The 24,014-nt window shown below is 39.8% G+C and overlaps 1 protein-coding gene and 1 non-coding gene across 4 annotated transcripts in view; one reads left to right on the top strand and one right to left on the bottom strand.

Moving 5' to 3' along the window:
• LOC101603359 (probable ribonuclease 11) overlaps positions 1-18,019 on the top strand; it is a 66,111-nt gene extending 48,092 nt beyond the window's left edge. For 2 of the 3 annotated variants that reach the window (XM_045157678.1, XM_045157677.1), the window contains 2 exons: positions 1,100-1,262; positions 16,649-18,019. In XM_045157678.1, the coding sequence (XP_045013613.1) occupies positions 1,138-1,262; positions 16,649-17,273 (750 nt within the window). In that variant the 5' untranslated portion in view covers positions 1,100-1,137 and the 3' untranslated portion in view covers positions 17,274-18,019. The remainder of the gene's footprint in view (positions 1-1,099; positions 1,263-16,648) is intronic. The other variant, XM_045157679.1, reaches the window with a different exon arrangement.
• Positions 13,718-13,908, bottom strand: LOC123463000. Its single transcript, XR_006638630.1, has one exon. It is a non-coding gene; the product is annotated as a U2 spliceosomal RNA (small nuclear RNA).
• Positions 18,020-24,014: the final 5,995 nt, after the last annotated feature.

Genomic DNA, 24,014 nt, shown 5'->3' with positions numbered 1-24,014 from the left:
ATGGAAGTCAGCATTTTAAAAAATTCCCCAGTGTTTCAAAGTTTAGCAGAGTCTGGGAACTATTGTTCTATCTTCAGAAGCCTAGGGTTTTATAATGAATAATATTAATCCCAGAGAATTGTTTCTGCCTTGTCCTAAATACCATATGGGAATAAAACTTGCTAAAACTTGAATTCAGGTATTTAGCTCAAGACAGCAAAAATCTTGTTACCCTTGTAATTTCACATCTCTTCCTAACTTTTCTGGAACACATTTCTTTGTTAATGGAATGAAAATATCTCTCTTTCCCAGGTTTCTAGTAAGGACTAACTTAAAAACTTAGGAAAAACACAACATTATGGCTGGAACACTTCAAGACATCACTAAATGCTTAGAAAAAGTCCATGACTATATAATGAGGACGTACCCAAAACTTGCCTTATTCATTGTTCACTCTGAAGGCAAGGTCTATCACTTTCCAGTAGCACCCAAGCACACTCTTCCACTGGCCACTCCCTTCCTGCTCTTTTTTACTCTGTCCTTCCTCCACACTTACTTACCTGGCTCCTTACCAGTTGTCAGGGAACACTAAGACACAGAGGATTTGCTCAGGTCTATTATCAAAAAGTCATTACCTATGAAAGCTACAGCAAGAACCACAGGTAAGAAGTGCTAGCAGGATTCGAGCAGGATTAATACAAAGAGGAATTAGAGAAAAGTTGGGAAGAGCAGATCAGTAGACAGTACTAAAAACATTTGGAAAAGGAAGTCATTTAGCAATATGAATAAAACAGGCTGGCATAGGTTGTTTTGAGTACCCTTGTATGGGTTAACCATTTTTAACATTGTGCAAGAAGTGGGAGATGTAGTTGATGTTAAGGAGAATGTAGAGACAAGAGAAACACAAAATGGGAATAATCAGAGACTGGTTAAGTACCAAAGTCTGAATGCTGAAATGGGCGGAAAAAGCTTTCTGGGAATGTTGCACTTCTAGGTGGCTCTTGCAAGGTCAACATGATTTAAACTGGCAGAAAGAAACAAAGTATCCTAAGAGGATGGGGGAGTAGTCCTGGGCCGGAGCTGGAAGAATTCAATTGCTTTCCCCCCCTCTATTTAATAGGAGTCAAAGCCGGTGATGTGAAAGGAATCTTGCCTCTGATGATACTAATGGTGATTATTTTCTTGCTGCTGCTGTTCTGGGAAAATGAGCTGAATGAGGATATAGTGACGGCTTCTATAGAGCATTTGCATGTGGACTACCCTCAGAATGGTGTTCCTAAAAGGTACTGCAACCATATGATCCTCCAGAGAAATATTATGGAATCTGACCACACATGTAAAAATGCACATGTCTTCATCCATGAGAGGCCTCAAAAAATCAATAGTATTTGTGTTTCTCCCAAGAAGGTGGCTTGTCCAAACCATTCTACAATTTTCTGCTTCCAGAGTGAGACAAAGTTCAGAATGACAGTCTGTCAGCTCATTGATGGTACCAGATATCCTGCCTGCAGGTACCAGATTTCCCCCATAGAGGGGTTTGTTCTTGTTATTTGTGACGACTTAGGGCCAGTGAATTTCCAGGGATACATTGAGTAACTGGAGATCAGTGGCTAAGTGTGTTACCCTCTCTTCTCCTCCCTTGGCTGCTCTGGACTGGTTTATTTAAACTGTGGACAGAGGGTAATGCCTTGAGCAAAACTGAGAGTTTATGTTTTTCCAGTGCTGTTGAAATGTAATTTTTAAAAATTCTGCTTCAGCTGGGCATGGTGGTGCATGCCTTTGATCCCAGCACTTGGGAGGCAGAGGTAGGAGGATTGCCGTGAGTTCGAGGCCACCCTGAGAATTGCAGGTCAACCTGGGCTAAAGCGAGACCCTACCTTGAATAAAAACCAAAAAAAAAAAAAAAAAAATTCTGCTTCAATAAAAATAACTTTGCTTAATTAAACCATAAACTCTACTTGTGTTTTAACTTTTTTCTCCTTGTCTTTGAGTCATTTGATAAGATCTAAGAGTGAATCTGAGGTATAAATGGAACTAAAACAAAATGAGTGATAGTCATTTTAAGGTGCAAACTTAAGAAGATAATCAAAACAAATATTAACTAATAACTGCAACAATAAAAACAGGTAATATTGATAAGCAAATATTAAGTTCATATTTAAAAAAATTGAAATTATAACAAAAATCCTTGATGCTTATAATATCTACATTTTGCAGATTGAATCAAGAAGGGCTGGGGCTGGGATGAGGTGTTGAAGATCAGATTCTGTTATTTTAAATCTTAATTCTGTACATGGAAGATTACATAACATTGCATTTATTTTTTTAAATATTGCATTTCAATGTTATTTATCTTGATAAGTGAGATTTCTGGCATCCCCTTAAATATTGTGCTTGGAATGAGTGCTTCATACACTACCCTATTCCTGTCCTAATCCTAAATGCTTGTCACTTGTGATGACAAGAAGCAACTGGGGGTACCTCTTGGGATCCTTTCTAAAGGTAGAATGTACAGTGAACACTACACATGTTCCTGTTCAGCAGTTCTTCAAAAGAAAGGGAAGGGGGACCAGAATGCGACTGGCTGTTCTCAGCTGGGGCATGGTAAAACATGCCTTTAATCCCAGCACTTGAGAGGCAGAGGTAGGTGGATTGCCATGAGTTTTAGGCCAGCTTGAGACTACATAGTGAACTCCAGGTCAGCCTGGGTGAAAGCCTGGCTGGTCAGTGCTCGGAAACCATTTACCCTAAGGGAAATGGAGAAATAGGTATGAGAATTTCCCAAGAAGTGATTGAGTTAGTACTTTTCCTCTTTGAAACTCTGGAGGGAGAAAGAACACTGGGCCAGATAACAAACTTCTTTTAGTTTTTGTAACTAAAAACAGCGCTTAGGTACCCTATGTTTAGCTATGGACCTAATAACCTTATCGTCAGATGGAAAAGGAAATCAAGTAGAGCATCCTAATTCCAGAAATTTTTATCAAATCCTATTCTCTTATTTTTAGTTTTGATATTTATAAAGTGAGGGCTAGATAATCTTTGAGGTTACTCCCAGAGTCCATTACACTACAACTGTAGTACTTAGTGCAGAAACTGATTTTGCTGTAGAAGAGGGTTAGGGCTGGAAAATAATAAGAGGTAAGGATAATGGACAAGTAAAGTTCAGTTTATGGAGTCACTCATCATGAGTGATGGAGACCGGTATGTCAAAGGCAGTGACTCTGACAAGTGAGCAGGCCAGAGCATGATGAATAATTCCCAATCGAGTGTACTGTCTGTCCTGATCGTCTCAGTTGAGAGACTTCAACTGTTACATTGGCCATTTGGACTTAATTCAAGGTCATATCAAAGAAGGAGGTATATCTATGCTAGCTGTTAGTTCTGTCTTTTGTAAGCATCAAGCTTTATGGCAGAAGAGGGTGACCATCCTGAAATGAAGCACATTTTACTGCCTTGTAAGTAGACAATGCTTGCTCATCTCAGTGACCCTTATTCCAGCTGAGTTTTATTTTATTTATTTATTTATTTGTTGGTTTTTCAAGGTAGGGACTCACTCTGGTCCAGGCTGACCTGGAATTAACTCTGTAGTCTCAGGGTGGCCTTGAACTCACGGCGATCCTCCTAACTCTGCCATCCGAGTGCTGGGAATAAAGGCATGCGCCACCACGCCCGGCCCAGCTGAGTTTTATTATCTGTCTGTTGGAATCCTACCACCTCTGTTGTCTTGTGAAGTTTTGTCACCAAGTGAACAGAACTCTTAGCATCTAAATAGAGACTGAGCAGCAAATTCAGAAAAGTGAAAAGTGGATTTGGTAGGCTTAACTTTTTTTTTTAACCTGTTGTATTTTATTTTATTTTTTAATTTTTATTAGCATTTTCCATGATTATAAAAACAATCCGGGCTGGAGAGATGGCTTAGCGGTTAAGCGCTTGCCTGTGAAGCCTAAGGACCCCGGTTCGAGGCTCAGTTCCCCAGGTCCCACGTTAGCCAGATGCACAAGGGGGCGCACGCGTCTGGAGTTCATTTGCAGAGGCTGGAAGCCCTGGCGCGCCCATTCTCTCTCTCTCCCTCTATCTGTCTTTCTCTCTGTCTGTCACTCTCAAATAAATAAATAAACAAAAATTCAAAAAAAAAAAATCCAATGGTAATTCCCTCCCTCCTCCCCCACCCCCCCCGTAGGCTTAACTTTGAAGTTGATGAAAAGTGTCTTCAGTCTTTTGATTGTATTTTATTGCCAAGGCTTTATTGTCCTATCTTTCTTTCTTAGTGATTTTCTTTCCTTTCCCCCCATAACTCTTCTGATCTACTTAAAAGCAAATCTTAGCTGGGTTTGATGGTTTTAATCCTAGCACTCAGGAGGCAAAGGGTAGGAAGATCACTGTGAATTCAAGGCCACCCTGAGACTACATAGTGATCATAGTGAATTCCAGATCATCCTGGGCTAGAGCTAGATCCTACCTCTTTAAAGTGTAAATAACTGAGTCTGGAAACAATCCTCATAGTATTTTCATTTAGTGGGGATCAAATCCAATTCAGATGAACTGCAAACTTTTAGATATTTACAGTTTGGGGTTATATATATTTTTATGAGTATTTAATAAAAATCAAACACAGGCAGCTGTGAATTCTGTCCACTTGAAATACATGTTTTAAAATGGCCAAGACTCTCTATTCTTGTCTTCTTCCTGCTTTCTTTCTCATTGTCTTTTGGTTTTCCTATTATAACCTCATTAGTAATGACAATGGGAAATAAAATAATTCACATTCTTCTTTCCTCCTTCTAGGACACAGTCTCAAGGGACACATGTACCAAATTCTTGTTTTTTAATATTTTATTTCATTTATGGGGGAGAGAGAATGGGCCCATCAGGGACTCTAGTCCCTGCCAATGAACTCCAGATGCATGTGCTACCTTTTGCATGTGGCTTATGTGGGCTCTGTGGAATCAAACCTGGGCCCTTAGACATCAAAGGCAATCACCTTAACTGCTAAGCTGTCTCTCTAGCCACTCCACTTTTTTTTTTTTTAACTGAATTCTTAATAATATATCAGTATCCAGGTATTATAGTGCATACCTATAACATCAGCACTCAGGAGGCTAAGGCAAAAGGACCATCCATGAGCATGAGAACAGCTTGTGCTATATAGCAACTTCTACACCATCCTGATTTACATGAAACTCTGCCTTTATATAAAAAAAAGACTTATAAGAGAAATGAAGTTGATAAGCTTAAAAGGTGAGAAAATATATTTTAAAAGAATGATACTGCTGAAGCTATCACACTCTTCAGTTGTGAGGCATAGAGAAAACAATCTGGAGCTGAGCTAGAAGCTTCCTCCCTGCTGGCCAGAAGATGCTATGCAGGGTGCTAGAGGAAACACCTCATCTACAGTCTACTGTGGTCCCTGAACACTACACAATTGACTAGTCAGGCCAAGATGTTCTCACTGATGTAATACTGGCATGACTGTTTGGAGAACAACTAACCACTTTATAATTGTATTTGAGACCTGCTCCACAGGGGAATTCACATCTGGTACTATAAACCTCATTAAATGTCCATGGCTGGTATTGCAGTCAAGTTCACATTACTGGCAGAAAACACCTGACCAAAAGCAGCTTGTGGGGAAAAAAGGTTTATTTTGGCTTACAGATTCAAGGGGAAGTCCATGATGTCAGGGGAAAATGATGGCATGAACAGAGGGTGGTCATCACCTTCTGGCCAACTTCAGATGGGCAACAGGGACAGGAGACTGTGCCAAACACTGGCAAGGAGAAGCTAGCTATAAAACTCATAAGTCTACTCCCAACAATACACTGCCTCCAGGAAGCTTTAATTACCAAATTGCCATCAGCTGGGGACCTAGCATTCAGAAAACATAAGTTTATGGGGAACACTTGAATCAGACCACCACATTCTGCCCCTGGCCCCCATAAACAGATAACCATATATGATGTAAAATGCAATATATTCATCCAACTTTAAAAGTCCCTATAGTGTTTATCAGTCCCAATGATATTCAAACATCCTCATAGTCACAGTTCTTTTAACTGAGCCATAGTACCAAATAAATAAATTAATTAAATAAATAAAATAAAAAGAAAGAAAACACAAACCAGTAATTTAAACAGGGCAAACATCAAACTCTGTAGCTCCAGGTCCAACAACTCTAGTCAGTTTCAAGTCTCCGAGTCTGATAATTCTAACCAGCAACGAGTCTCTGGAGTTCCAATTCCTCCTCTCCAGTTAGGCTACCCACATTCCTGTATAACTTCATCTGGTGCTGGCAGCTGTCCTTGGCAGCCATTTCATAGTCCTGGTATCTCCACTGGGTCTCCAACTATAACCCATGGTTCATCCTCATGGCTCCTTTAGGTCTCCATGCAGATAATCCAACAAGTCTGCTTCACACTGCTGATGGCCATTTCCAGAAAGCAAAGCCATGTTGCAAATTCAGTGACACTCTCTTTCCTGCATTTGTTATACTTCATAATACCAGGTGGGCTACCAACTTGTTAATCCAGGGGGGAAATAAATCAGTCTTTGAAGAATAGGGTACTCCTACAGGACCCTTTAAGACTCTGCATTCTTCCTGTTGTTCCAATGCAGATAGATCAACTGGCCCAGTCATCTGGCCCAATCTCAGCTGTTGTAATCTTTCAATCAATTTCAGCTGAATGGCAGAAGTTTTGGCCCAAAGATTTCATCTCTGTGTCATATCCCTCTGTTCATATGAGTCCATTTCTATGTAATGTAACCCTGCACAAGTTCTCAGGACACAGACATCACAGCAAACCTGTCACACAAACTGCTTCTAGCCCAGTCCAGTCCAACATCACAGTCCATAGTTTTTACTACATTCAGGCCTTTCAACTTTGACCACAATAGTCATCAAGCTGTACTTACAGCACTGTATATCATCTCTTAGACCAAGATTTCAAATCCTTCCACATTCCTCTCAAAAATAATCTCCACAATGCCAAAAGCCACATGGTGAGGTGTCTAGCAGTAATAATCCCTTTTCTTGGTACCAATTTTTACTGTTGCAGTCAGGTTTGCATTGCTGACAAAAAAAAAGAAAAAATACCCAACCAAAGTAGCTTGTTGGGGTGGGGCGGGGGAGTTTATTTTGGCTTACAGACTCAAGGGGAAGCTCCATGATGGTAGGGGAACATGATGGCATGAGCAGAACATGGACATCACATCCTGGTCCATAGCATATGGACAACAGCAGCAGGAGAGTGTGCCAAACATTGGAAAAAGGAAGCTGGGTATAATACCCATACAACTGCCCGTAACAATACACTGCTTCCAAGAGGCTTTAATTCCCAAATAGTCATCAGATGAGGACATAGCATTCAGAACACCTAAGTTTATGGGGGGACATCTCAATCAAACCACCACAGCTGGTAAGATCATAGGTCCCAGGAGGGAAAGCTGTTGTTTTGCTAAATGGACATGATGTGCCCATCAAATTGACTTATAAATATTTATGCTAATGCTCATATATTAGTGCTTCTACCATCTTTGGTCAGAAAAACTTGTTTTGAAGTTGGGAATGGTTACTAAAGAGACTCATATCTGGTCAAAAATGCTAAGAAACATTGACTGCTGAGTGCTCAGTCCTAAATGGGGCATGTATATTACTCTGTCCAAGTCTCAGGGAACATTGTTGAAGAGGGGAGGAAAGAATGTAAGAGTTGGAGGGTGGGGGAAGTATAGTAGAATGCTGCCTGTAACATGACATGGCCTTTGCACTCATGAACAGCTGTGGCTACCTGCATAAAACTTGCACAGAATTTGACCCAGCAGTATTCCACCATGGAAGGGAGGCTCATGAAGTCCCACTGGTACCTGAGGACTTAATGGTTACCAGGGAGGGGATACATTTTCTCCAGTAGTATGCCCACTGGCAAGTTGCCCATGTTTCAGTAAATAACCCTCACCCATGCTCAGGCAAGCAACACAATAGGTCATACATACATAAATATAAAATAGATATGAAAGTAGAAGAGGGGCTAGTTGGGGGGAAGAGATTCAGCAGGAGTGGGGGGGGATAAGAGAAGGTAATTGTGGTGGTTTGATTCAGGTGTCCCCCATAAACTTAGGTGTTCTGAATGCTAGGTTCCCAGCTGATGGAGATTTGGGAATTAATGCCTCCTGGAGGGAGTGTATTGTTGGGGGCGGGCTTATGGGCTTTATAGCCAGTTTCCCCATGCCAGTGTTTGGCACACCCTCCTGTTGCTGTGTTCCACCTTATGTTGGCCAGGGGGTGATGTCCACCCTCTGCTCATGCCATCGTTTTCCCCTGCCATCGTGAAGCTTCCCCTCGAGCCTGTAAGCCAAATAAACCTCTTTTTCCCAGAAGCTGCTCTTGGTTAGGTGATTTCTAACAGCAATGCAACCCAGACTGCAACAGTAATGGAGGGCAAATGTGATCAAAATGCATTTTATATATGTGTAAAATTATAAAAAAAATAAACTTAATTAAAAAATAAAGAATAGGATTTGAGTTGGGCCTTAAAGAATTTCAAGAGGCCAAAAAGAAAGAAACAAAGACAGGAGCAAGGGCAGCTTTTGATATAGAGAGGAGAGGGTCATGCTGAGTGACCAGAGGTTTGTGTAGCCAAATAATGGGACATTAGCCTTGAAAGTTTGATTGGGATTAGAGCAAGTAGTGTCTGAGTTTATAGAGTCAAGGATTAGACTCCCCTCTGTAGACAAAGAGGAATATTTCAAGAATTCTGAGATGGTGTCACCTCGAGTGGTGTCTTGAAGGAATTGGAAGGATGAGGAGAGGTTATTAGAAAGAGAGTAAGGGTGATAATACAGGAGATACATGAATAAGGGAAGCTGTTAACATGTAAATTGTCAGTAAAAGTTTAAGAAAAGAGAATAAAGAGAAAGAATCTTAGCCAGGTTAAAGTCAAAAGACTGAGCTAGGAGGATCCCTGTGAGTTTGAGGTCAGTTTAGGCTACAGAATGAGTTCCAGGTCAGCTTTGGCTGAAGTGAGACTTTGCTTAAAAAAAAAAAAAAAAAAACAAAACAAAGAAAAGTTTTTAGAAATGGGAGAGAAAAGAAGGTAAAGCTAAAATCATTACATGGTGAAAGAAAGAATAATCACAGCTAAGTAACAATCATTTATGGAATTCTCATTATGAATTTTCTAGCATTGACCTCAATAAAACATATTCAACACTAGTCAAGTCATGTTAAGCTATTGACAAATATTGCTGATAAATAGCGTTGTTGTAAGTGAGTACATGAAGTTATACTCAATACCAATCATCAGAAACTGTGCTTCAGATCCAAGGAGTTGTCTCACTCCTAGCAAGCAGGGAGAACACCAACTGTTTCAACTAATTAGATAATTAAAATATTATATTAAATGAGATACAATGTGTGCTGTGTTGAAAGGGCTCCAAAATAGAATGAAAAATCCACTCTGGTCTTAAGTATAAAGGGCAAGAGAAGTATAAATTGCCCTGGCCAGCGGGGAGTTGAACAAGGACCCGAGGAGAAGCTAACCTGGGTGAGAAAAGGCAAACAGACACAAGAAGGAGACCATGATAGATGTTTGTCAAGGCCTCAGAGTCTTTATTTTTTACACAGTGGTTATATAGGGGAAGAAAAGGAGAGGGGAGTAATCTGGCTGACGTGATTTAAGGCTTTGGAATTTTCAGGAAACCTAGAGGGGATGTAATTAGGTGTTCATCTAATCTTGCCTCAATGGCTTAACATCCTGACTGCACCAGGCTTCATATCCTGGCCATAAACTGGTCTTTTGCAAAAGATAAGATTCCATAAGCAGTCTGCTGACCGACATTCCAGAAGTACCTAACAGAAAAGCTGGATGGACCAGCTTTCTGAATAATGAGTCAGCTTATGAGCAGGCCCAGGCACAATGGAGATGCTTTTGCTCTATGGTTCCTGACATCTCCTCCCTTCTTTTATACAAAAGAGGGGGAGGCCTGCTATTCAGCAGTGGGCTGCAATGCCTTTGTTTTTTCATCAGCTGCCAGCAGCATGGGGGAGTATTCAGCCAAGAATACAATCCCTTGGTAGTTGAATATTAGGTGAGGAAGTAGAAACTTAACTTGCTATATGGCGGTTTCTGTTAACATGGCCAAGGTTTGGTTCACAGCTCCCAACATCTCCTCCTTCTTTTATACAAAAAGAGGGGGAAGCCTGCTTTGCAGCGGTGGGTATTAACCAACTGGGGGAGTAGGGACCCAACTCTTCCCATGGGATGTCTTTTTCGCAATATTTGGCCCTTGGTACCTTTTGGGGAGGGGAGGCAAGGCCTATGTGGCCAGAGAGTGAGGCACGGCCTTAGTGATAATGGTTATGGTACCAACATCCATGCAAGCCAGGTATACCTCTCAGAGAATCCAGAAGCAGTCAGATAAGGACCTTCCCTTGCAGTGCTTTGCCTCGCACCCACGTTGGTGCCTATATCGCACTCACTTCATTGTGAGCCGACATGCATAGGTCTGGATCCTCATGCAGCTCCCATAGGAGGGTAGCTATTTGGCCATGACAAGTAAACTGCAGCAATAGCAGTGGTGTAGAGGACAGCGGCATAGTAAAGGAGTACAGAATGTATGCAGTATAGTAAATGAGTACAGAATGTAAGATCAAGGGAGAGTGACAACTGCAGGTGGTAGGTCTTCAGTGGCAATGCCTTGATCCGCCAGCTCCAGTCTGTGATAATGGACCTGTAAAGGCTGCATCTTAATGGCTTCAATCTGTTACAAAAGACATGATTTTATTTATAATAATGGGTCTGATTGTGAGTAAGAGGATTAAGATAAGTAGAGGTCCTTCCAGCTTTGTCCTGTTAGGAAAAAAGGGAGATTTTCTCAGGGAAGTGTTTCTTCCCTGGATATGTGAGATGTCATTGGAGGATCATCAGCCTGTTTTACAAGTCTCTCTGGCAGCCGTCTCGCAGCATTTTCTTTGGTGTCAAACAAGCATACTGATCCTCGGCCCCAAATGAGTACTGGGTCTCGGCCATTCCATTTTAAAGTTAAAGGATCTTTCCACATGGCTTTGGCAAAGGTATTTTTTGTATTTGTGTGCCAAAAGCAATCAACAGCTGAATTTCCCTGAGTATCAAGGGTTAAAACGTTTAGGACAAACAAAGTATGATGAAGGATATTTCTTGGAGAGCCTTTTATGGGATATAAATCCCCCGTTTTTAACTTTTGGAGGGTAAATGGACCCAGAAGAGGTACCCCTCCTGCCAGAACACCTCGGTGGGTGTAAACTCAGTGACACAAATGACCAGGAGAAGAGGCTTTTTTTTTTTTTTTAAATTTCTTTTTATTATTTATTTATTTATTTGAGAGCGACAGACACACAGAGAAAGACAGATAGAGGGAGAGGGAGAGAATGGGCGTGCCAGGGCTTCCAGCCTCTGCAAACGAACTCTAGACGCGTGCGCCCCCTTGTGCATCTGGCTAACGTGGGACCTGGGGAACCGAGCCTCGAACCGGGGTCCTTAGGCTTCACAGGCAAGCGCTTAACCGCTAAGCCATCTCTCCAGCCTGAGAAGAGGCTTTTTATAAGAGATAAAAGTGACCTTTTGGCTTAGAATTGCAGCCTCCACTATCTTCAGGGCCTCTAAAATTTACTACAGGTAAACTAAATGCAAAATGATGATGGTACTCAGGGTGTAAGGGAATTGTAAAAAAGCAATCCTTTAGGTCAATAATGATTTTACAATATCCTGCAGGAATTGCTACTGGAGTAGGGAGGCCTGGTTGTAGGGCCCCCATAGGTACCATGGCCTTATTAATTTCTCTAAGGTCCTGAAGCAATCTCCATTTTCCAGACCTTTTCATTATAACAAAGATAGGAGTATTCCAAGGAGAGGTGGTAGGTTCAATATGGCCTGCAGCAAGTTGTTCCTGCACTAACATCATGGCTGTAGCTAATTTCAGAAGTTAAGAGCCATTTATACATTTAAGGTATTATTATTATTTTTTTATCTTTGGTTACATATTTCTCTCTGAGTGTTTAAGACCATGTAGATAGCCAAAAGTTAATTAAGGATTAATTTTAGAGGCCATTAATGGCTCTCCAAAGAGATTTTAGGGACACAGGAGCAGCCCCATAGTTTACTGGTGTCTTGCCTGTTAGGATGAGTCAGGGTCATTCTGGCCAAGTAATTTTCCCTTCTTTGGGAAGTCAGGAGGGCTGATTGTTCCTCAATTGTGACTCTCCTGTTTTAGACTGTACACCAATTGTGTTTGGGTCTCCATATCCTCTATGTTCAGGAAGACAGGTGACTTACCAGGGGGCCAATGTAGAAGTGTTCCATCATCTCCAGTGGCCTCATTGACATGGGAGCACAGGCCAAAATATTTTACCTTTTACTCCAATGATTCCAATTGGCTTTAGCTTTTACATAGGTGATTAACACACTCAGAAAGGAAGTTACACCAGCCTGGATGTATGTACATATAGAGCACATTTGATTACTGAAATAGACTTAGTTAAAGAATGGCACAAGGGCTTCTAAAATCGTTTTGTCCTATCTTTAAAATTTTTGTTGTACTGAGGCAGCATAAGCCATATATCTGAGGCATAGGAAGTAGGCACATCTCACATTTTAAATATCTAACATTTATAAATATAGGCAGAACCTATATTTTGAAAACAGCACCAATTTATTTATAAACTTAACTAATTTAACCTAGAAATTATCAGAAAAGGACAACTAAGACAGTATAAGGTCTTAGCACCTGTGTGAAAATATCTTTGATTAGTTCAGATACCTGTGTGGGTACAAATTACCCAGAGAACATTGGAAACAGAACCATGGAGCTTGAAAAAAATATATATGTACACACACACACACACACACACACACACACACACACATATATATATATATTTTTTTTTTTTCAGATGAGGACCATTGTTTGAGCATGAGGCTGTACCCTAAAGTAGAGAATATGTCTTAAGAGTTAATTTTGTTACAAGCACTGGACTTAAGATGCAAAAATTGAGACAGTTACTTTACATACAATAGAGTAGAATCTGGTCTTTTCTGAACCAAAACAGTTAACTAAATATTAATATAACCCTTGAAAATTTTTTTTCTGTTTTTTTTCTTGTTTGTTTGTTTGTTTTTCGAGGTAGGGTCTCACTCTGGTCCAGGCTGACCTGGAATTAACTCTGTAGTCTCAGGGTGGCCTTGAACTCATGGCGATCCTCCTACCTCTGCCTCCCAAGTGCTGGGATTAAAGGCGTGCACCACCACACCCAGCTTAACCCTTGAAAATTTTTTGAAAGAAAAAATATTATTTGACAACCAATGATTTTGGCTTAAACTTGATAGTTATTGATTTTATGTACCACAGAAATTTTTATAAATATAAGACAATTTTATGTTACCCATGACTTAAATTTGATAAAAGTTAAGCAAGCTATCCCAACATATTTTAGCCTGAAAATTAGTTTTTTTTTGTTTGTTTGTTTCTTAAAGTTTGTAAACAGTTTAAAAACCTTTAACATTAGGCATGGTGTTTAGGTTTAGCCTGAAATTTTCTTTTCTTTTCTTTTTTTTTTTTACATCCTCACACCCTTATTTATATACTTTAACATTCTGATCTAAGTACCACTCAAAAGGCATTTTTAACAAGTAATCATTGAAAAATTCCTTCCCAGTTCCTTCAATCAATTCATCTCACCCATCATTAATTATCTTTTTTTTTTATTCCCCCGAGGGGGTGCATTGTTCCTAGAGGTACTGCAATACCAGGTCGATGGATGGAGTGGATGGAGCAAGCTCCTATTCCAACTCTGAGCTCCAAAACTCCATTTAATATATTGTCCTCAGATAGAGGATGTATCATATATTAAACTGAGAAGAACAGATACTACACTTGATCTTAGCCAAAAGGCCAATGAGTGATTAATTATCTTTCTTATAAAGCTATTAAAAACTACACCAAATTGATTAATCCTATTACTAACAAGAAAGTAGTCTTAAGACAATTTTATATCATTAATACCAATAACACACTTGGAAATGATTTTATTAGAAGTAACTGAAGCAAATTGTGTTATCTTGAGGCAGGCTGGCTTAGAAGTCAGATCAGTTGCCTCCTCCTTTTAAGTAACAGGACATTACAATATTTTCTAAAATATCTGACAAATTATAAGTTACTTCTTTAGAGGAAGTTGTGTTGTTTTTAATAATCCTCTATGTAAGGTGAAATTGACCTAGAACAAATATCTGGCAAATTCACTCCTGCAAAAGACAATTTACTTTTTCTTTTTAATTTCTATGCTTAGGTCTTTGATTTCCTTGAAATCGTTCTCTAGAAGAGAAAGGGGTGTCACTTGCATCTGTCTCATCTCTTTAGTTACAGTCATAAACACAACACGACTAGCAAGCACAATGAGCACACATAAACACATACACACACATATATAAAAGAACATATTTTCCTGATAAAATTTAAAAATTTGCTTAAAGAACTTGAAGCAATCTCAATTTCTTGTGCTTTTAAAATATCTTTTACTATGGCAACTAGCTCCTTTTTACTCTTTGCTAAATCTTTTTTTTTTAACCCATTTTCCTTGTGCCTTGAGAGAAATTTTAAGCCCTTCAACAATTTATGCTTACTTAGGGTCTGTCTCATGATAGAAAAGGAAAGAGGAGAAATGGCAAGACCAGAGGGCAATGTTCCCAGTCAGAGAACCGGCACGGAGGATTCCCCAATGGGCTTGATATGAGCCTTTCCACAATTTTAAGAACTGGCAGCTGCTCTAAGAGCATTTGCTGGCTGTTGCGTACCCAGTTTTGTTGATAGGAAGAGAGGCTAGATAGGAGGTCTTTGCCAATGCCCGAACGGGCTGTCGGGATTCGCACAGGGAGCTAGGGGCCTTCAGCCAATGCCAGAGGGTAGCCCTGGCCAAGAGGCTTCAGTTGCCCTGTCGCTATGTTGCAATTCTATGCGATGGTGCCAACCAAAAGTAAAAGGAGGAAAAGAAGTGCAAGAAGAAAACCCCGCAGTACTTGTGTCTTGCAAATCTGACTAAATAGTCTTTAAATGGTTTGCCTAGAAGTCTGCATCACTTGTCTTACCTTAGCAGGTTTGTATCACAGGTGGGTTTCTTCTGTGGTAACCATAGAGCAGATCTGTATTACAGGTGTATTGCCTGTAGTGATCTATGTGTATCTTCACTCACCCTGGTGGGGTGGTGATTCAATCGCAAGGATGGCTGTCCACTTGAGTGACACCCAGGTCACACTTCGTACCTCGGGCCCCACATTCGGGCACCACTTGCCCCGGCCAGCGGGGAGTTGAACAAGGACCCAAGGAGAAGCTAACCTGGGTGAGAAAAGGCAAACAGACACAAGAAGGAGACCATGATGGATGTTTGTCAAGGCCTCAGAGTCTTTAGTTTTTACGCAGTGGTTATATAAGGGGAAGAAAAGGGAGGGGAGAATAAGCTAGCTGATGTGATTTAGGGCTTTGGAATTGTCAGGAAACCTAGAGGGGATGTAATTAGGTGCCTCAATGGCTTAACATCCTGACTGCACCAGGCTTCACATCCTGACCATAAACTGGCCTTTTGCAAAAGATAAGATTCTATAAGCAGTCTGCTGACCAACGTTCCAGAAGTACCTAACAGAAAGCTGGATGGGAGTAATGAGTCAGCTTATGAGCAGGCACAGGCAAAATGGAGAGGCTTTTGCTCTATGGGTCCTGACAATAAATAACATTCCCAAGGGAAGGCCTCAGAGAAGAGGAAGTAGAGGTACTTCCTGGCTCACTGAGATTCTTGCTGCTAAATGACACTCTGTTCATTTCTCCCTAAGTGTCCTTTGTACCACACTGTATTCAACACTGACTCCATACCCCTATCTCTACTCCTTCCTTGCCCCTCCTTTCCACAGTTAGAGACAATAACCAAAACTCCCAGGCTAAGCTATCACTTCACTTCTAACCCTACAACCAGCTAGAATCTCTATAGGATCAACTTGCAAAAGGAACTAGTAAAAACAAAAGATTTCATGACTGAGAATGAGTGGGAAACTAATGGAGAGATTGGGGCATAATATATTATATTTTTTTCTTTTTTTTTTTTTGGGTTTTCGAGGAAGGGTCTTACTCTGGTTCAGGCTGACCTGGAATTAACGCTGTAGTCTCAGGGTGGCCTTGAACTCATAGCGATCCTCCTACCTCTGCCTCCCAAGTGCTGGGATTAAAGGCGTGTGCCACCATGCCCAGCTATGTTGTATTCTTTTGTTCAAGTGACCAAATCATATGTGAGGCTGTAAGAGACAGTAAGAGTTGGAAATGCACTGGGTGAGATGATTTTGACCTGAAAACAATAGACCCCACCAATAAGAACATAAAAAGGGAAAGGGAAGATAATTACATAAATATTTGTTTGTAGCACTTTAAATTTATTGGTTTTTTTTTTTCCAGCTGTTTTAAGTGGAGTTGAATGAAGTAGGGTTGTTTGTTTGTAAGTGAAGCAAAGATTTGACTTGGGTGCTCAGACTTCTCAGCTGATTGGTTTTTTTTTTCTTCACTATAGCATACTTCCATTAGTATATTTAGAATATGGGGACCTGAGAATTACTTCAATTGGGAAAGAAAAGCATCTCATTTTTATCATTTCTTATTTTCACTGCAGAATGAAGTATAGTATTATATCTGAGATGGAGACCTTCTTGCTGCTATTGCTTGGGCTGGGATTGGCTCTTGCAGGACCTTCAGAAAGCATCATGGAGATGATGAAAGAAGAATGTGTGATGGAAGAGACACAATGTGCTACTGTGGAAAGTGGCCAAGTAAAATACACTGTTGGGATATTAATGAATTTGACTCTGTTTGATAAAAATACCAGTCTTAGATTATTGAAGGATCCAATGGCTTCCTCACTACTGATGTTCAGAGGATTATCTTACAGCATTCCCAAGGGAAACATTTTAGGGAGTGATAAGTACTATTGTGATGGCATGATGACTTGGAGAAAAGTTTTAGAAGAAAATAGGTCATGCAAATTGAGCAATGACTTCATACATGGATTTATGGGCATAATACACAAGGTTTCCAAGGCCTCCCACTGGAAATGTGGACAGATTCCTGCTGTCAGCTACAGTGAGAGCCCAGGAATGCAGAATGTGATATGCAAGGTCACTAAAGGCAAACAGGTCCCTGGGTGCCAGTCCCACAGTGTTACCTCATTAAAGAAAATGTTGACAGTGATGACAAGTCATTCTCTGATGAGCTGGCTAGTCAGTAGCTCTAAATTGTAAATATTACAGGGCTTTGAGACTAGAACCTATATAAAGAGGGACATGTTCACCCTCATTTCTATCCTGCTATGCATATTTAGTATTATGGCAAGCTACTTATACCAACTAGATGAGGGGAAAATACAAGACATAACAATTCAATTAACATTTATAACTGGAATGCCAATATATTCCCTCCTGCCTCTCCCTCTGGACCAAACTGAATTCCATCCTAGCTCAGCTGTAAAGCCACTGAGTAAAACCGAGTCTACCAAAGTGGACAAAATTACAAGTAAAAGCTTCAAACCAGTAAAAACAGTAAGTAAAGATGAGATATGTAGTCAATTTTCACATGCTTTTCAAAGAATATGAGCACCAGTGTAAGCATATGTCACCTAACTGTGGTTTGCCAGTCTTCCCAGAAGATGCAAGAAGATCCTTAGACTTAGCTGCTATTCTCAGCACCAATGGTTTGAGCACTGCACAGCCTCCAGACCTCCACCAGCATGCCTATTTCACAGGCTGCTGCAAAGAGAAGAAATAAACCTCTTCATGCTTAGCTTTTATTCAAGCAGAGTCTTGCTATGGATAAAACATCAACATTAGAGATGGGAGTATGAAGGATTGGTCTTCAATCTTGATATTTTCTCATATTGTAGTAAGTTTGTTTTTCACTACTAAATCTTCACCGTTGAATGCTGCATAAAGCACAGTAATGTTTACTGTTATGCAGATGTATGCTTCTGCTTCTCCTGTCCTTGCTTCATTCTGAGACCATTTGTATTGTAATGTTATACTTTAAAATAAATGCATGCAAATGAATATTAGGTTGCTGTGAAATTTTTCTTCTGCACAACTCATTATACATTGATTTTCTCAATATTTTCCACATTTAGTACAGAATTCTCATATTGGGACTACAAAACTGACAATCAACCAATATGTAGCATTACAACAATACTTTTGTGCTTTTAACCTAGGTTTCCTTGTCAGTATTATGGCTACTTAAATACACATTTGCTGTGGATTTGGCCAAAATGTTATGTACATAGCACTCAGTTTGCACTTGGCAATAAGAAGAGAGGGTGATCAAGGGAAATGCCTGGTCACTTAACCAGATGGAAATGAGTTCCAGTTAATAGTACACAGTACATCTGTCCAAAGGATCTTCTATAGCATGTTATCTGACTATTGGCTAAAGGGGCATGTCAGCCCCAGGGCTAACTAAGCCTTGAGACAGTTATCATTATCATCATCATCATAAGTTTTACAATGTGCAATAAAAAGCCAACTCTGCTTAGAATGGATTATTTCTCTTACCATAAAAGAGAAGCAAAGACATAGAATAGGTTCCTCTTTTTAGGCCAGGAGCATCCTTCAAAGAGGGGATAAGTGCATAAGTGCATAAGATCAAACCTACCTCTCTGAAGAAATCAAGAGCCTTCCAGTCTGCTCTTGCCCTGATCTCCCAGAAGGTAGCTATCATCATACTAGGAGGTCTGAAAGAATGTGCGGGTGCCATAAAGGGATAGCACTTTTGACCCTAGAAGTCTGTCATCCTTTTGATTGATGTCCCTCAACAGGCAATGGGTAGAGGATTTGAGAGTTTTTCAAATTTTTATCAAACCTCTTTTCTGCTCTCAAAGTAAAGAGAGCTTCCTTGTTTTTGTAGCTTTACATCTAAGTTCCTCCAGCTGACTTTCAGGTTCTTAATAGTGATCTCACCATGTCTAGCTTTCTCACCCTCATACCCACCTCTGTGATTTTTTTGTTTTATTTTTATTAATTTATTTATTTGAGAGAGAGAGAGAGAGAGAGAGAGAGAGAGAGAGAGGGAGAGAATGGGCACGCCAGGGCCTCCAGCCACTGCAAACGAACTCCAGATGCATGCACCCCCTTGTGCATCTGGCTTACCTGGGACCTGGGGAATCGAACCTTGAACCAGGGTCCTTACGCTTCATGGGCAAGCACTTAACCACTAAGCCATCTCTCTAGCCCCACCTCTGTGATTTTGAAGCCGCTGTTCTCACTATCTACAGACCTTGTGCCCTTCCTTCTCTCCTCCAGTAAACTTGCCCCAACATTCATTCTTGTCCTTTTCACTCATGTTAGTCCACTCAATTACATGGAGATACACCTGGTCAGAAGTCATCTAAGTTTTCCTTTGCATTCATTAAAAAAAAAAAATCAGCATTTGTAGCTGAAAGGCAAAAGAAGATTCACTTATGAAGCTGACTGTAGGAGAGAAAGTCAGGGATCAGAAGGAGGCTGAGAGTAGTGATAAAGAAGATTGTACAATAGATGCTGAGGGGTTATTTGATGTAATAGAAATACTATTCTTGGCTCTAGTTATTCTATTTATTTCTCCAACAGAGAGAGTATCACATTTCTTTTAAGTGGCAATTCTGAAGTAAAACAATTGCCTGACCTTAGGCACCCCCAAAAGAAGAGGAATGTCACAATATCTCAAATAGGAGGGGCGGGGGTGAGTCACACCAAAACTCATATAGCCTCACTGGAGTTCAGTTTCCTTATCTCTACCATGTAGATGGTGGATGAGATCTGGGCTCTTAGACTTAGGCATGCACCAGGGTCACATGGTAGAATTTTTAGGATACCCACACAACCAATCCTCCTCAATATTAATCCCTGAGTCCCTCTTTCTTTCCTAGGCTATCTGAGCAGAAGTAATGTGGGCCTGTTCTAAGCCAAAATCTCACCATTGGGCAACTCTGTGACTCTCTTCTTCTCAACAACTAGATCCCCAAAATGAAATGAGTATGTGTTGACTTAAATGATACAGGTGATGACAATGGCAAAGAGTAAGAGGAACAAACATATCCCTGAACAATTTTATTAAGAGTGTTATTTTGCCAATATAGACTGCTATTTCAGGGTTAAATTCCAAGAGCGATCATATACTTGAAACATCTTTATTACTCCTCTGATCAGAGAATTGGCCAGTTTTGGATAAGACAACTTTGAAATGTTTAAACCTTCATGGTCCTAAAGTCTGATAAACTTTTGCAACAACACATACAACAATTGTTACAAGGATGTTCATTGGCAATGACAACTGGGATAACAAAAGTTGAACTCTTAACTGGGCATGGTGATGTATGCCTTTGATTCTAGCACTTGAGAGGCAGAGATGCGTAGATTGAAAGATACATAATTCTCTTCCTATTTTCAAAACAAATCACATGAAACAGATATTATTATCCCAGTCTTGATGATGAAGGAACAAAGATCAAGGTCTGTGGCAATTTTCAAGGTCACACATGTAATAAGTACCTCACATTCCACTGAGGGTCCTCCTTGCTATTCAGACAAGATCAGGCATGCTCACAAGCCAAGGACAGGGTTATTGGTATTCACTGTGGGGATCATGAATGCACTAGTCTCTGTGAGGGTTAATGCCTCGGGATAATCCTGCCCACTCTCTGGTTCTTACAATATTTCTGTTCCGTCTTCTATAGTGTTCCCTGATCCTTGGAGGGCATGTAGAGCTCTCAGGATCCTCTGAATTTCTGCTTTGATGATTTTTGAGTTTCCTCTATGTCTATTACCATCTCCCTGGAGAAGGTTGTCAGTATAGCAGTGAGAGAAACACTTGTGCTTAAGTTTTCACTTCCTCTGTAGTGTCTCCTGGGCCAATGTGATAGATGTGATATAGATGTGGTAGAGATGACTTGTGTCATGCTAGGCAGTGGTCATCTTTTCTTGTTGTTGTGCCATCATTTTTTAATCCATCCATCCAGCAGATTAAATGAATAACATTGCACAGGAATAGGTGTAAGAGTACATTCTCATACTCTCTGGAAATACAAACTAGCTTCTGTCTTGCTTTCTTTCCTGAGGGAAACTGGAACTGAGATGTTGGAGATAGGCTTTTTGCACATGTAGCTGATTTTCCTCACTGCAGACATCTCTACTTCCTCTCCCCTAATCTTTTAGATAAGGGACTTGTGCTGGTTGATTCAGGTGTTCCTCATAAATGCATATGTTCTGAATGCTAGGCCCCCAGCTGGTGGCAACTTGGGCATTGGAGCCTCCTGGAGGTGTTGTATTATTTGGCTTATATTTATTAAATCCAGCTTCTCCTTGCCAGTGTTTGGCATACTCTCCTGATGCTATTGTCCACCTTATGTTGTCCAAGAAATGATGTCCACCTTCTGCTCATGCCATTGTTTTCACCTGCCATCATGGAGCTTCCCCTCAAGTCTCTAAGAAAAAAAATAAACCCTTTCCTTCCACAAGCTGCTCTTGGTTGGGTGTTTCCTGCCAGCAACATGAAGCTAACTGCAACAATACTCAACTCAGCTATCCCAGTCTCTAGTGAACTTTGAGGTCAGCACATCACAGAAGGGCCAGTATAAGCTGTGGGATTTGTCTTGCATGGAGTCATAGGTGCTCGGCATGTAAGAACTCTGGGCTTTGCATGTCCTCTCCTTGTCTCCTGATCAGAAACTCCAAGTTATGGATGACAATGTGGACTAAGATCCTTGACTAGTCACATTAATGTCCCTTCTGAGATCATCCTATGTGCAGAAAGAAGGGGCCTATTAGAGGAGAAATGGGAGAATGGCAGAGCAAGCTCCTGAAAAAGCCAAACACAGTATGACTACATTCAACCCATTCTGCTCTCCTCTCAATTTCCATATTCTTTCTTTATTATACATCACTCATTTGTACCCTATAAAGCTTCTGAATTTTACTTTCCTTTTAGGCTTGATACCACTCAACTTTATCAACTCTTTTGCGTAGCTTTCTTTTATATCTTATTACAGTGATGTACAATGATGCCTATAAATTTCAGTTAATGAGTGATACATTATATGGATTTAATTTTCACAGTTCAATTATCTGTTCATAAATATTAAAAAAATTTTTGTAGTTTTACTTCTCATGCCAGTCACCAGTATATAAGTTGTAAATGCTGAAAGACCTGCTCAGTGGGCTTCATGTAATTGAATAGAGTTGGTTCTAGAGGGGAGAAGTGGAATGAGATTACTGAGAAATGGCCTATTATGAGGGCTGAAAACTAATCAAGACAAGTAAATGATGTTTATAGTCAAGTAATTAAGAAACTTCCATATATAAGTCACTGTACCAGCATTATAGCAGCTGCTGGAAATAAGATATAAATAAAAGATATGTTCCCTCACTATTCACATGGATGTAGAACAATGAGGTATTAGTATATCATATATATATGATATATACCTCTATCATATATATCATATATATATGATATATACCTCTCTCTCTATATATATATATGATATATACCTCTCCTGAGGTATTTGTGTGAAGTAAAACAGTTCAGATAGTTCAGGTTCTTGTGAAAGAATTAAAATCTTCAAATTGAAGGATGTTTAGTGCATAGTTAAGATTTGAACAAAGAACAAGAAATTAGAGATAGGAAGAAATATACAAATGGGAGTAGGTAGAAATAATGGCTGCAGAGACATGGTAGGAGCCTTTGAGTACTAGAATATATTCCTTTAGTCTGTTTTTGTTGCAGAATGTCTTTATTTCTCCATCAGTTTGGATGGAGAGCTTTGCTGGATAAAGTAATCTTGGTTGGCAGTTGTTATCTTTCAGAACTTGGAATACATCACTCCAAGCCCTTCTGCCTTTTAAAGTTTGTGTTGAGTAATTGGCTCTTATCCTGATGGGCTTACCTTTATGTGTGACTTTATTTTTCTCTTACTGCTTTTGATATATTTTCTTTGGTTTGTGTGTTTAGTAGTTTAATTTTAATATGGCAGTGAGAGGTTCTTTCCTGATTTTGTCTGTTTGGCAATCTAAAGGCTTCCTGTATCTACCTTGTCATCTCTTTTCCTATTTAGGGGAAGTTTTCTTCTATGATTTTGTTGAAAATACCTACTATGCCTTCGGAGTAAAATACTTTTCCTTCTACTATAACCTGAATTCTTATATTTGATCTCTTCATAGTGTCCCAAATGTCTTAAACGTCCCATTCATTCTTTCCTATTAGTTTGACTTTCTCTTTGTTGGACCACATTAGATATGCCACCATGTCTTCTAGTTTAGATATTCTGTCCTCTTCTTGATACATTCTACTGGGAAGATTCTACAGAGTTTTGTATTTGACTTACTCTGTTTAACATTTCTAATATTTCTGATTGTAATTTTTTTATCATTATTTTTATTTCCTAATGCATATCTTGAATTGACCTCCTTATTTCATTAAGTTGGTTTCCTGTGTTTTCTTGGAATTCCTTCAGGAGTTTGTTTTCTTCTTCTTTGAACATAGATAAAATCATTTTTCTTTGAATTCTTTGTCAGGCATTTCACTTAAATCAGTATCACTGATTTATAATTTTTTGTGGAATTGTATTGTCTTGATTTTTCTCTCTTGTATTTATAATGTACAGATTTTTACATCTTGAGTTAATTTGATGCTTGGGTTTTCTCCTTATCTGCAGTATTCTTAGATGTTATATACCTTCAGGGTAGGAATTTAAGGTGCCAGATGTGGCTGTTATGTTACTCCCAGAGTAACAGCAGAAATCACCCTAGGTGTTGATTTTGCCTATTATGCAAATATTCTAGTAGGCTGGGCAGAAAAAAATATAGACAAATTCTAAAATTCAACTGAGCAATATACACATCCAATCAAAACCAGCACAGAGTATTTATGTGAGAGTAGGGATTAATACAAACAGATAATCTAATAAAGTCAAAGTCCCCAAGGGTGTGTGTTGCCCCACACAATTAATCCTGTCAACTGGG

This window comes from Jaculus jaculus, chromosome 8, assembly GCF_020740685.1.
Source record: "Jaculus jaculus isolate mJacJac1 chromosome 8, mJacJac1.mat.Y.cur, whole genome shotgun sequence".
NCBI lineage: Eukaryota > Metazoa > Chordata > Mammalia > Rodentia > Dipodidae > Jaculus > Jaculus jaculus.
This window is presented reverse-complemented; position numbering and strand designations above follow the sequence as displayed.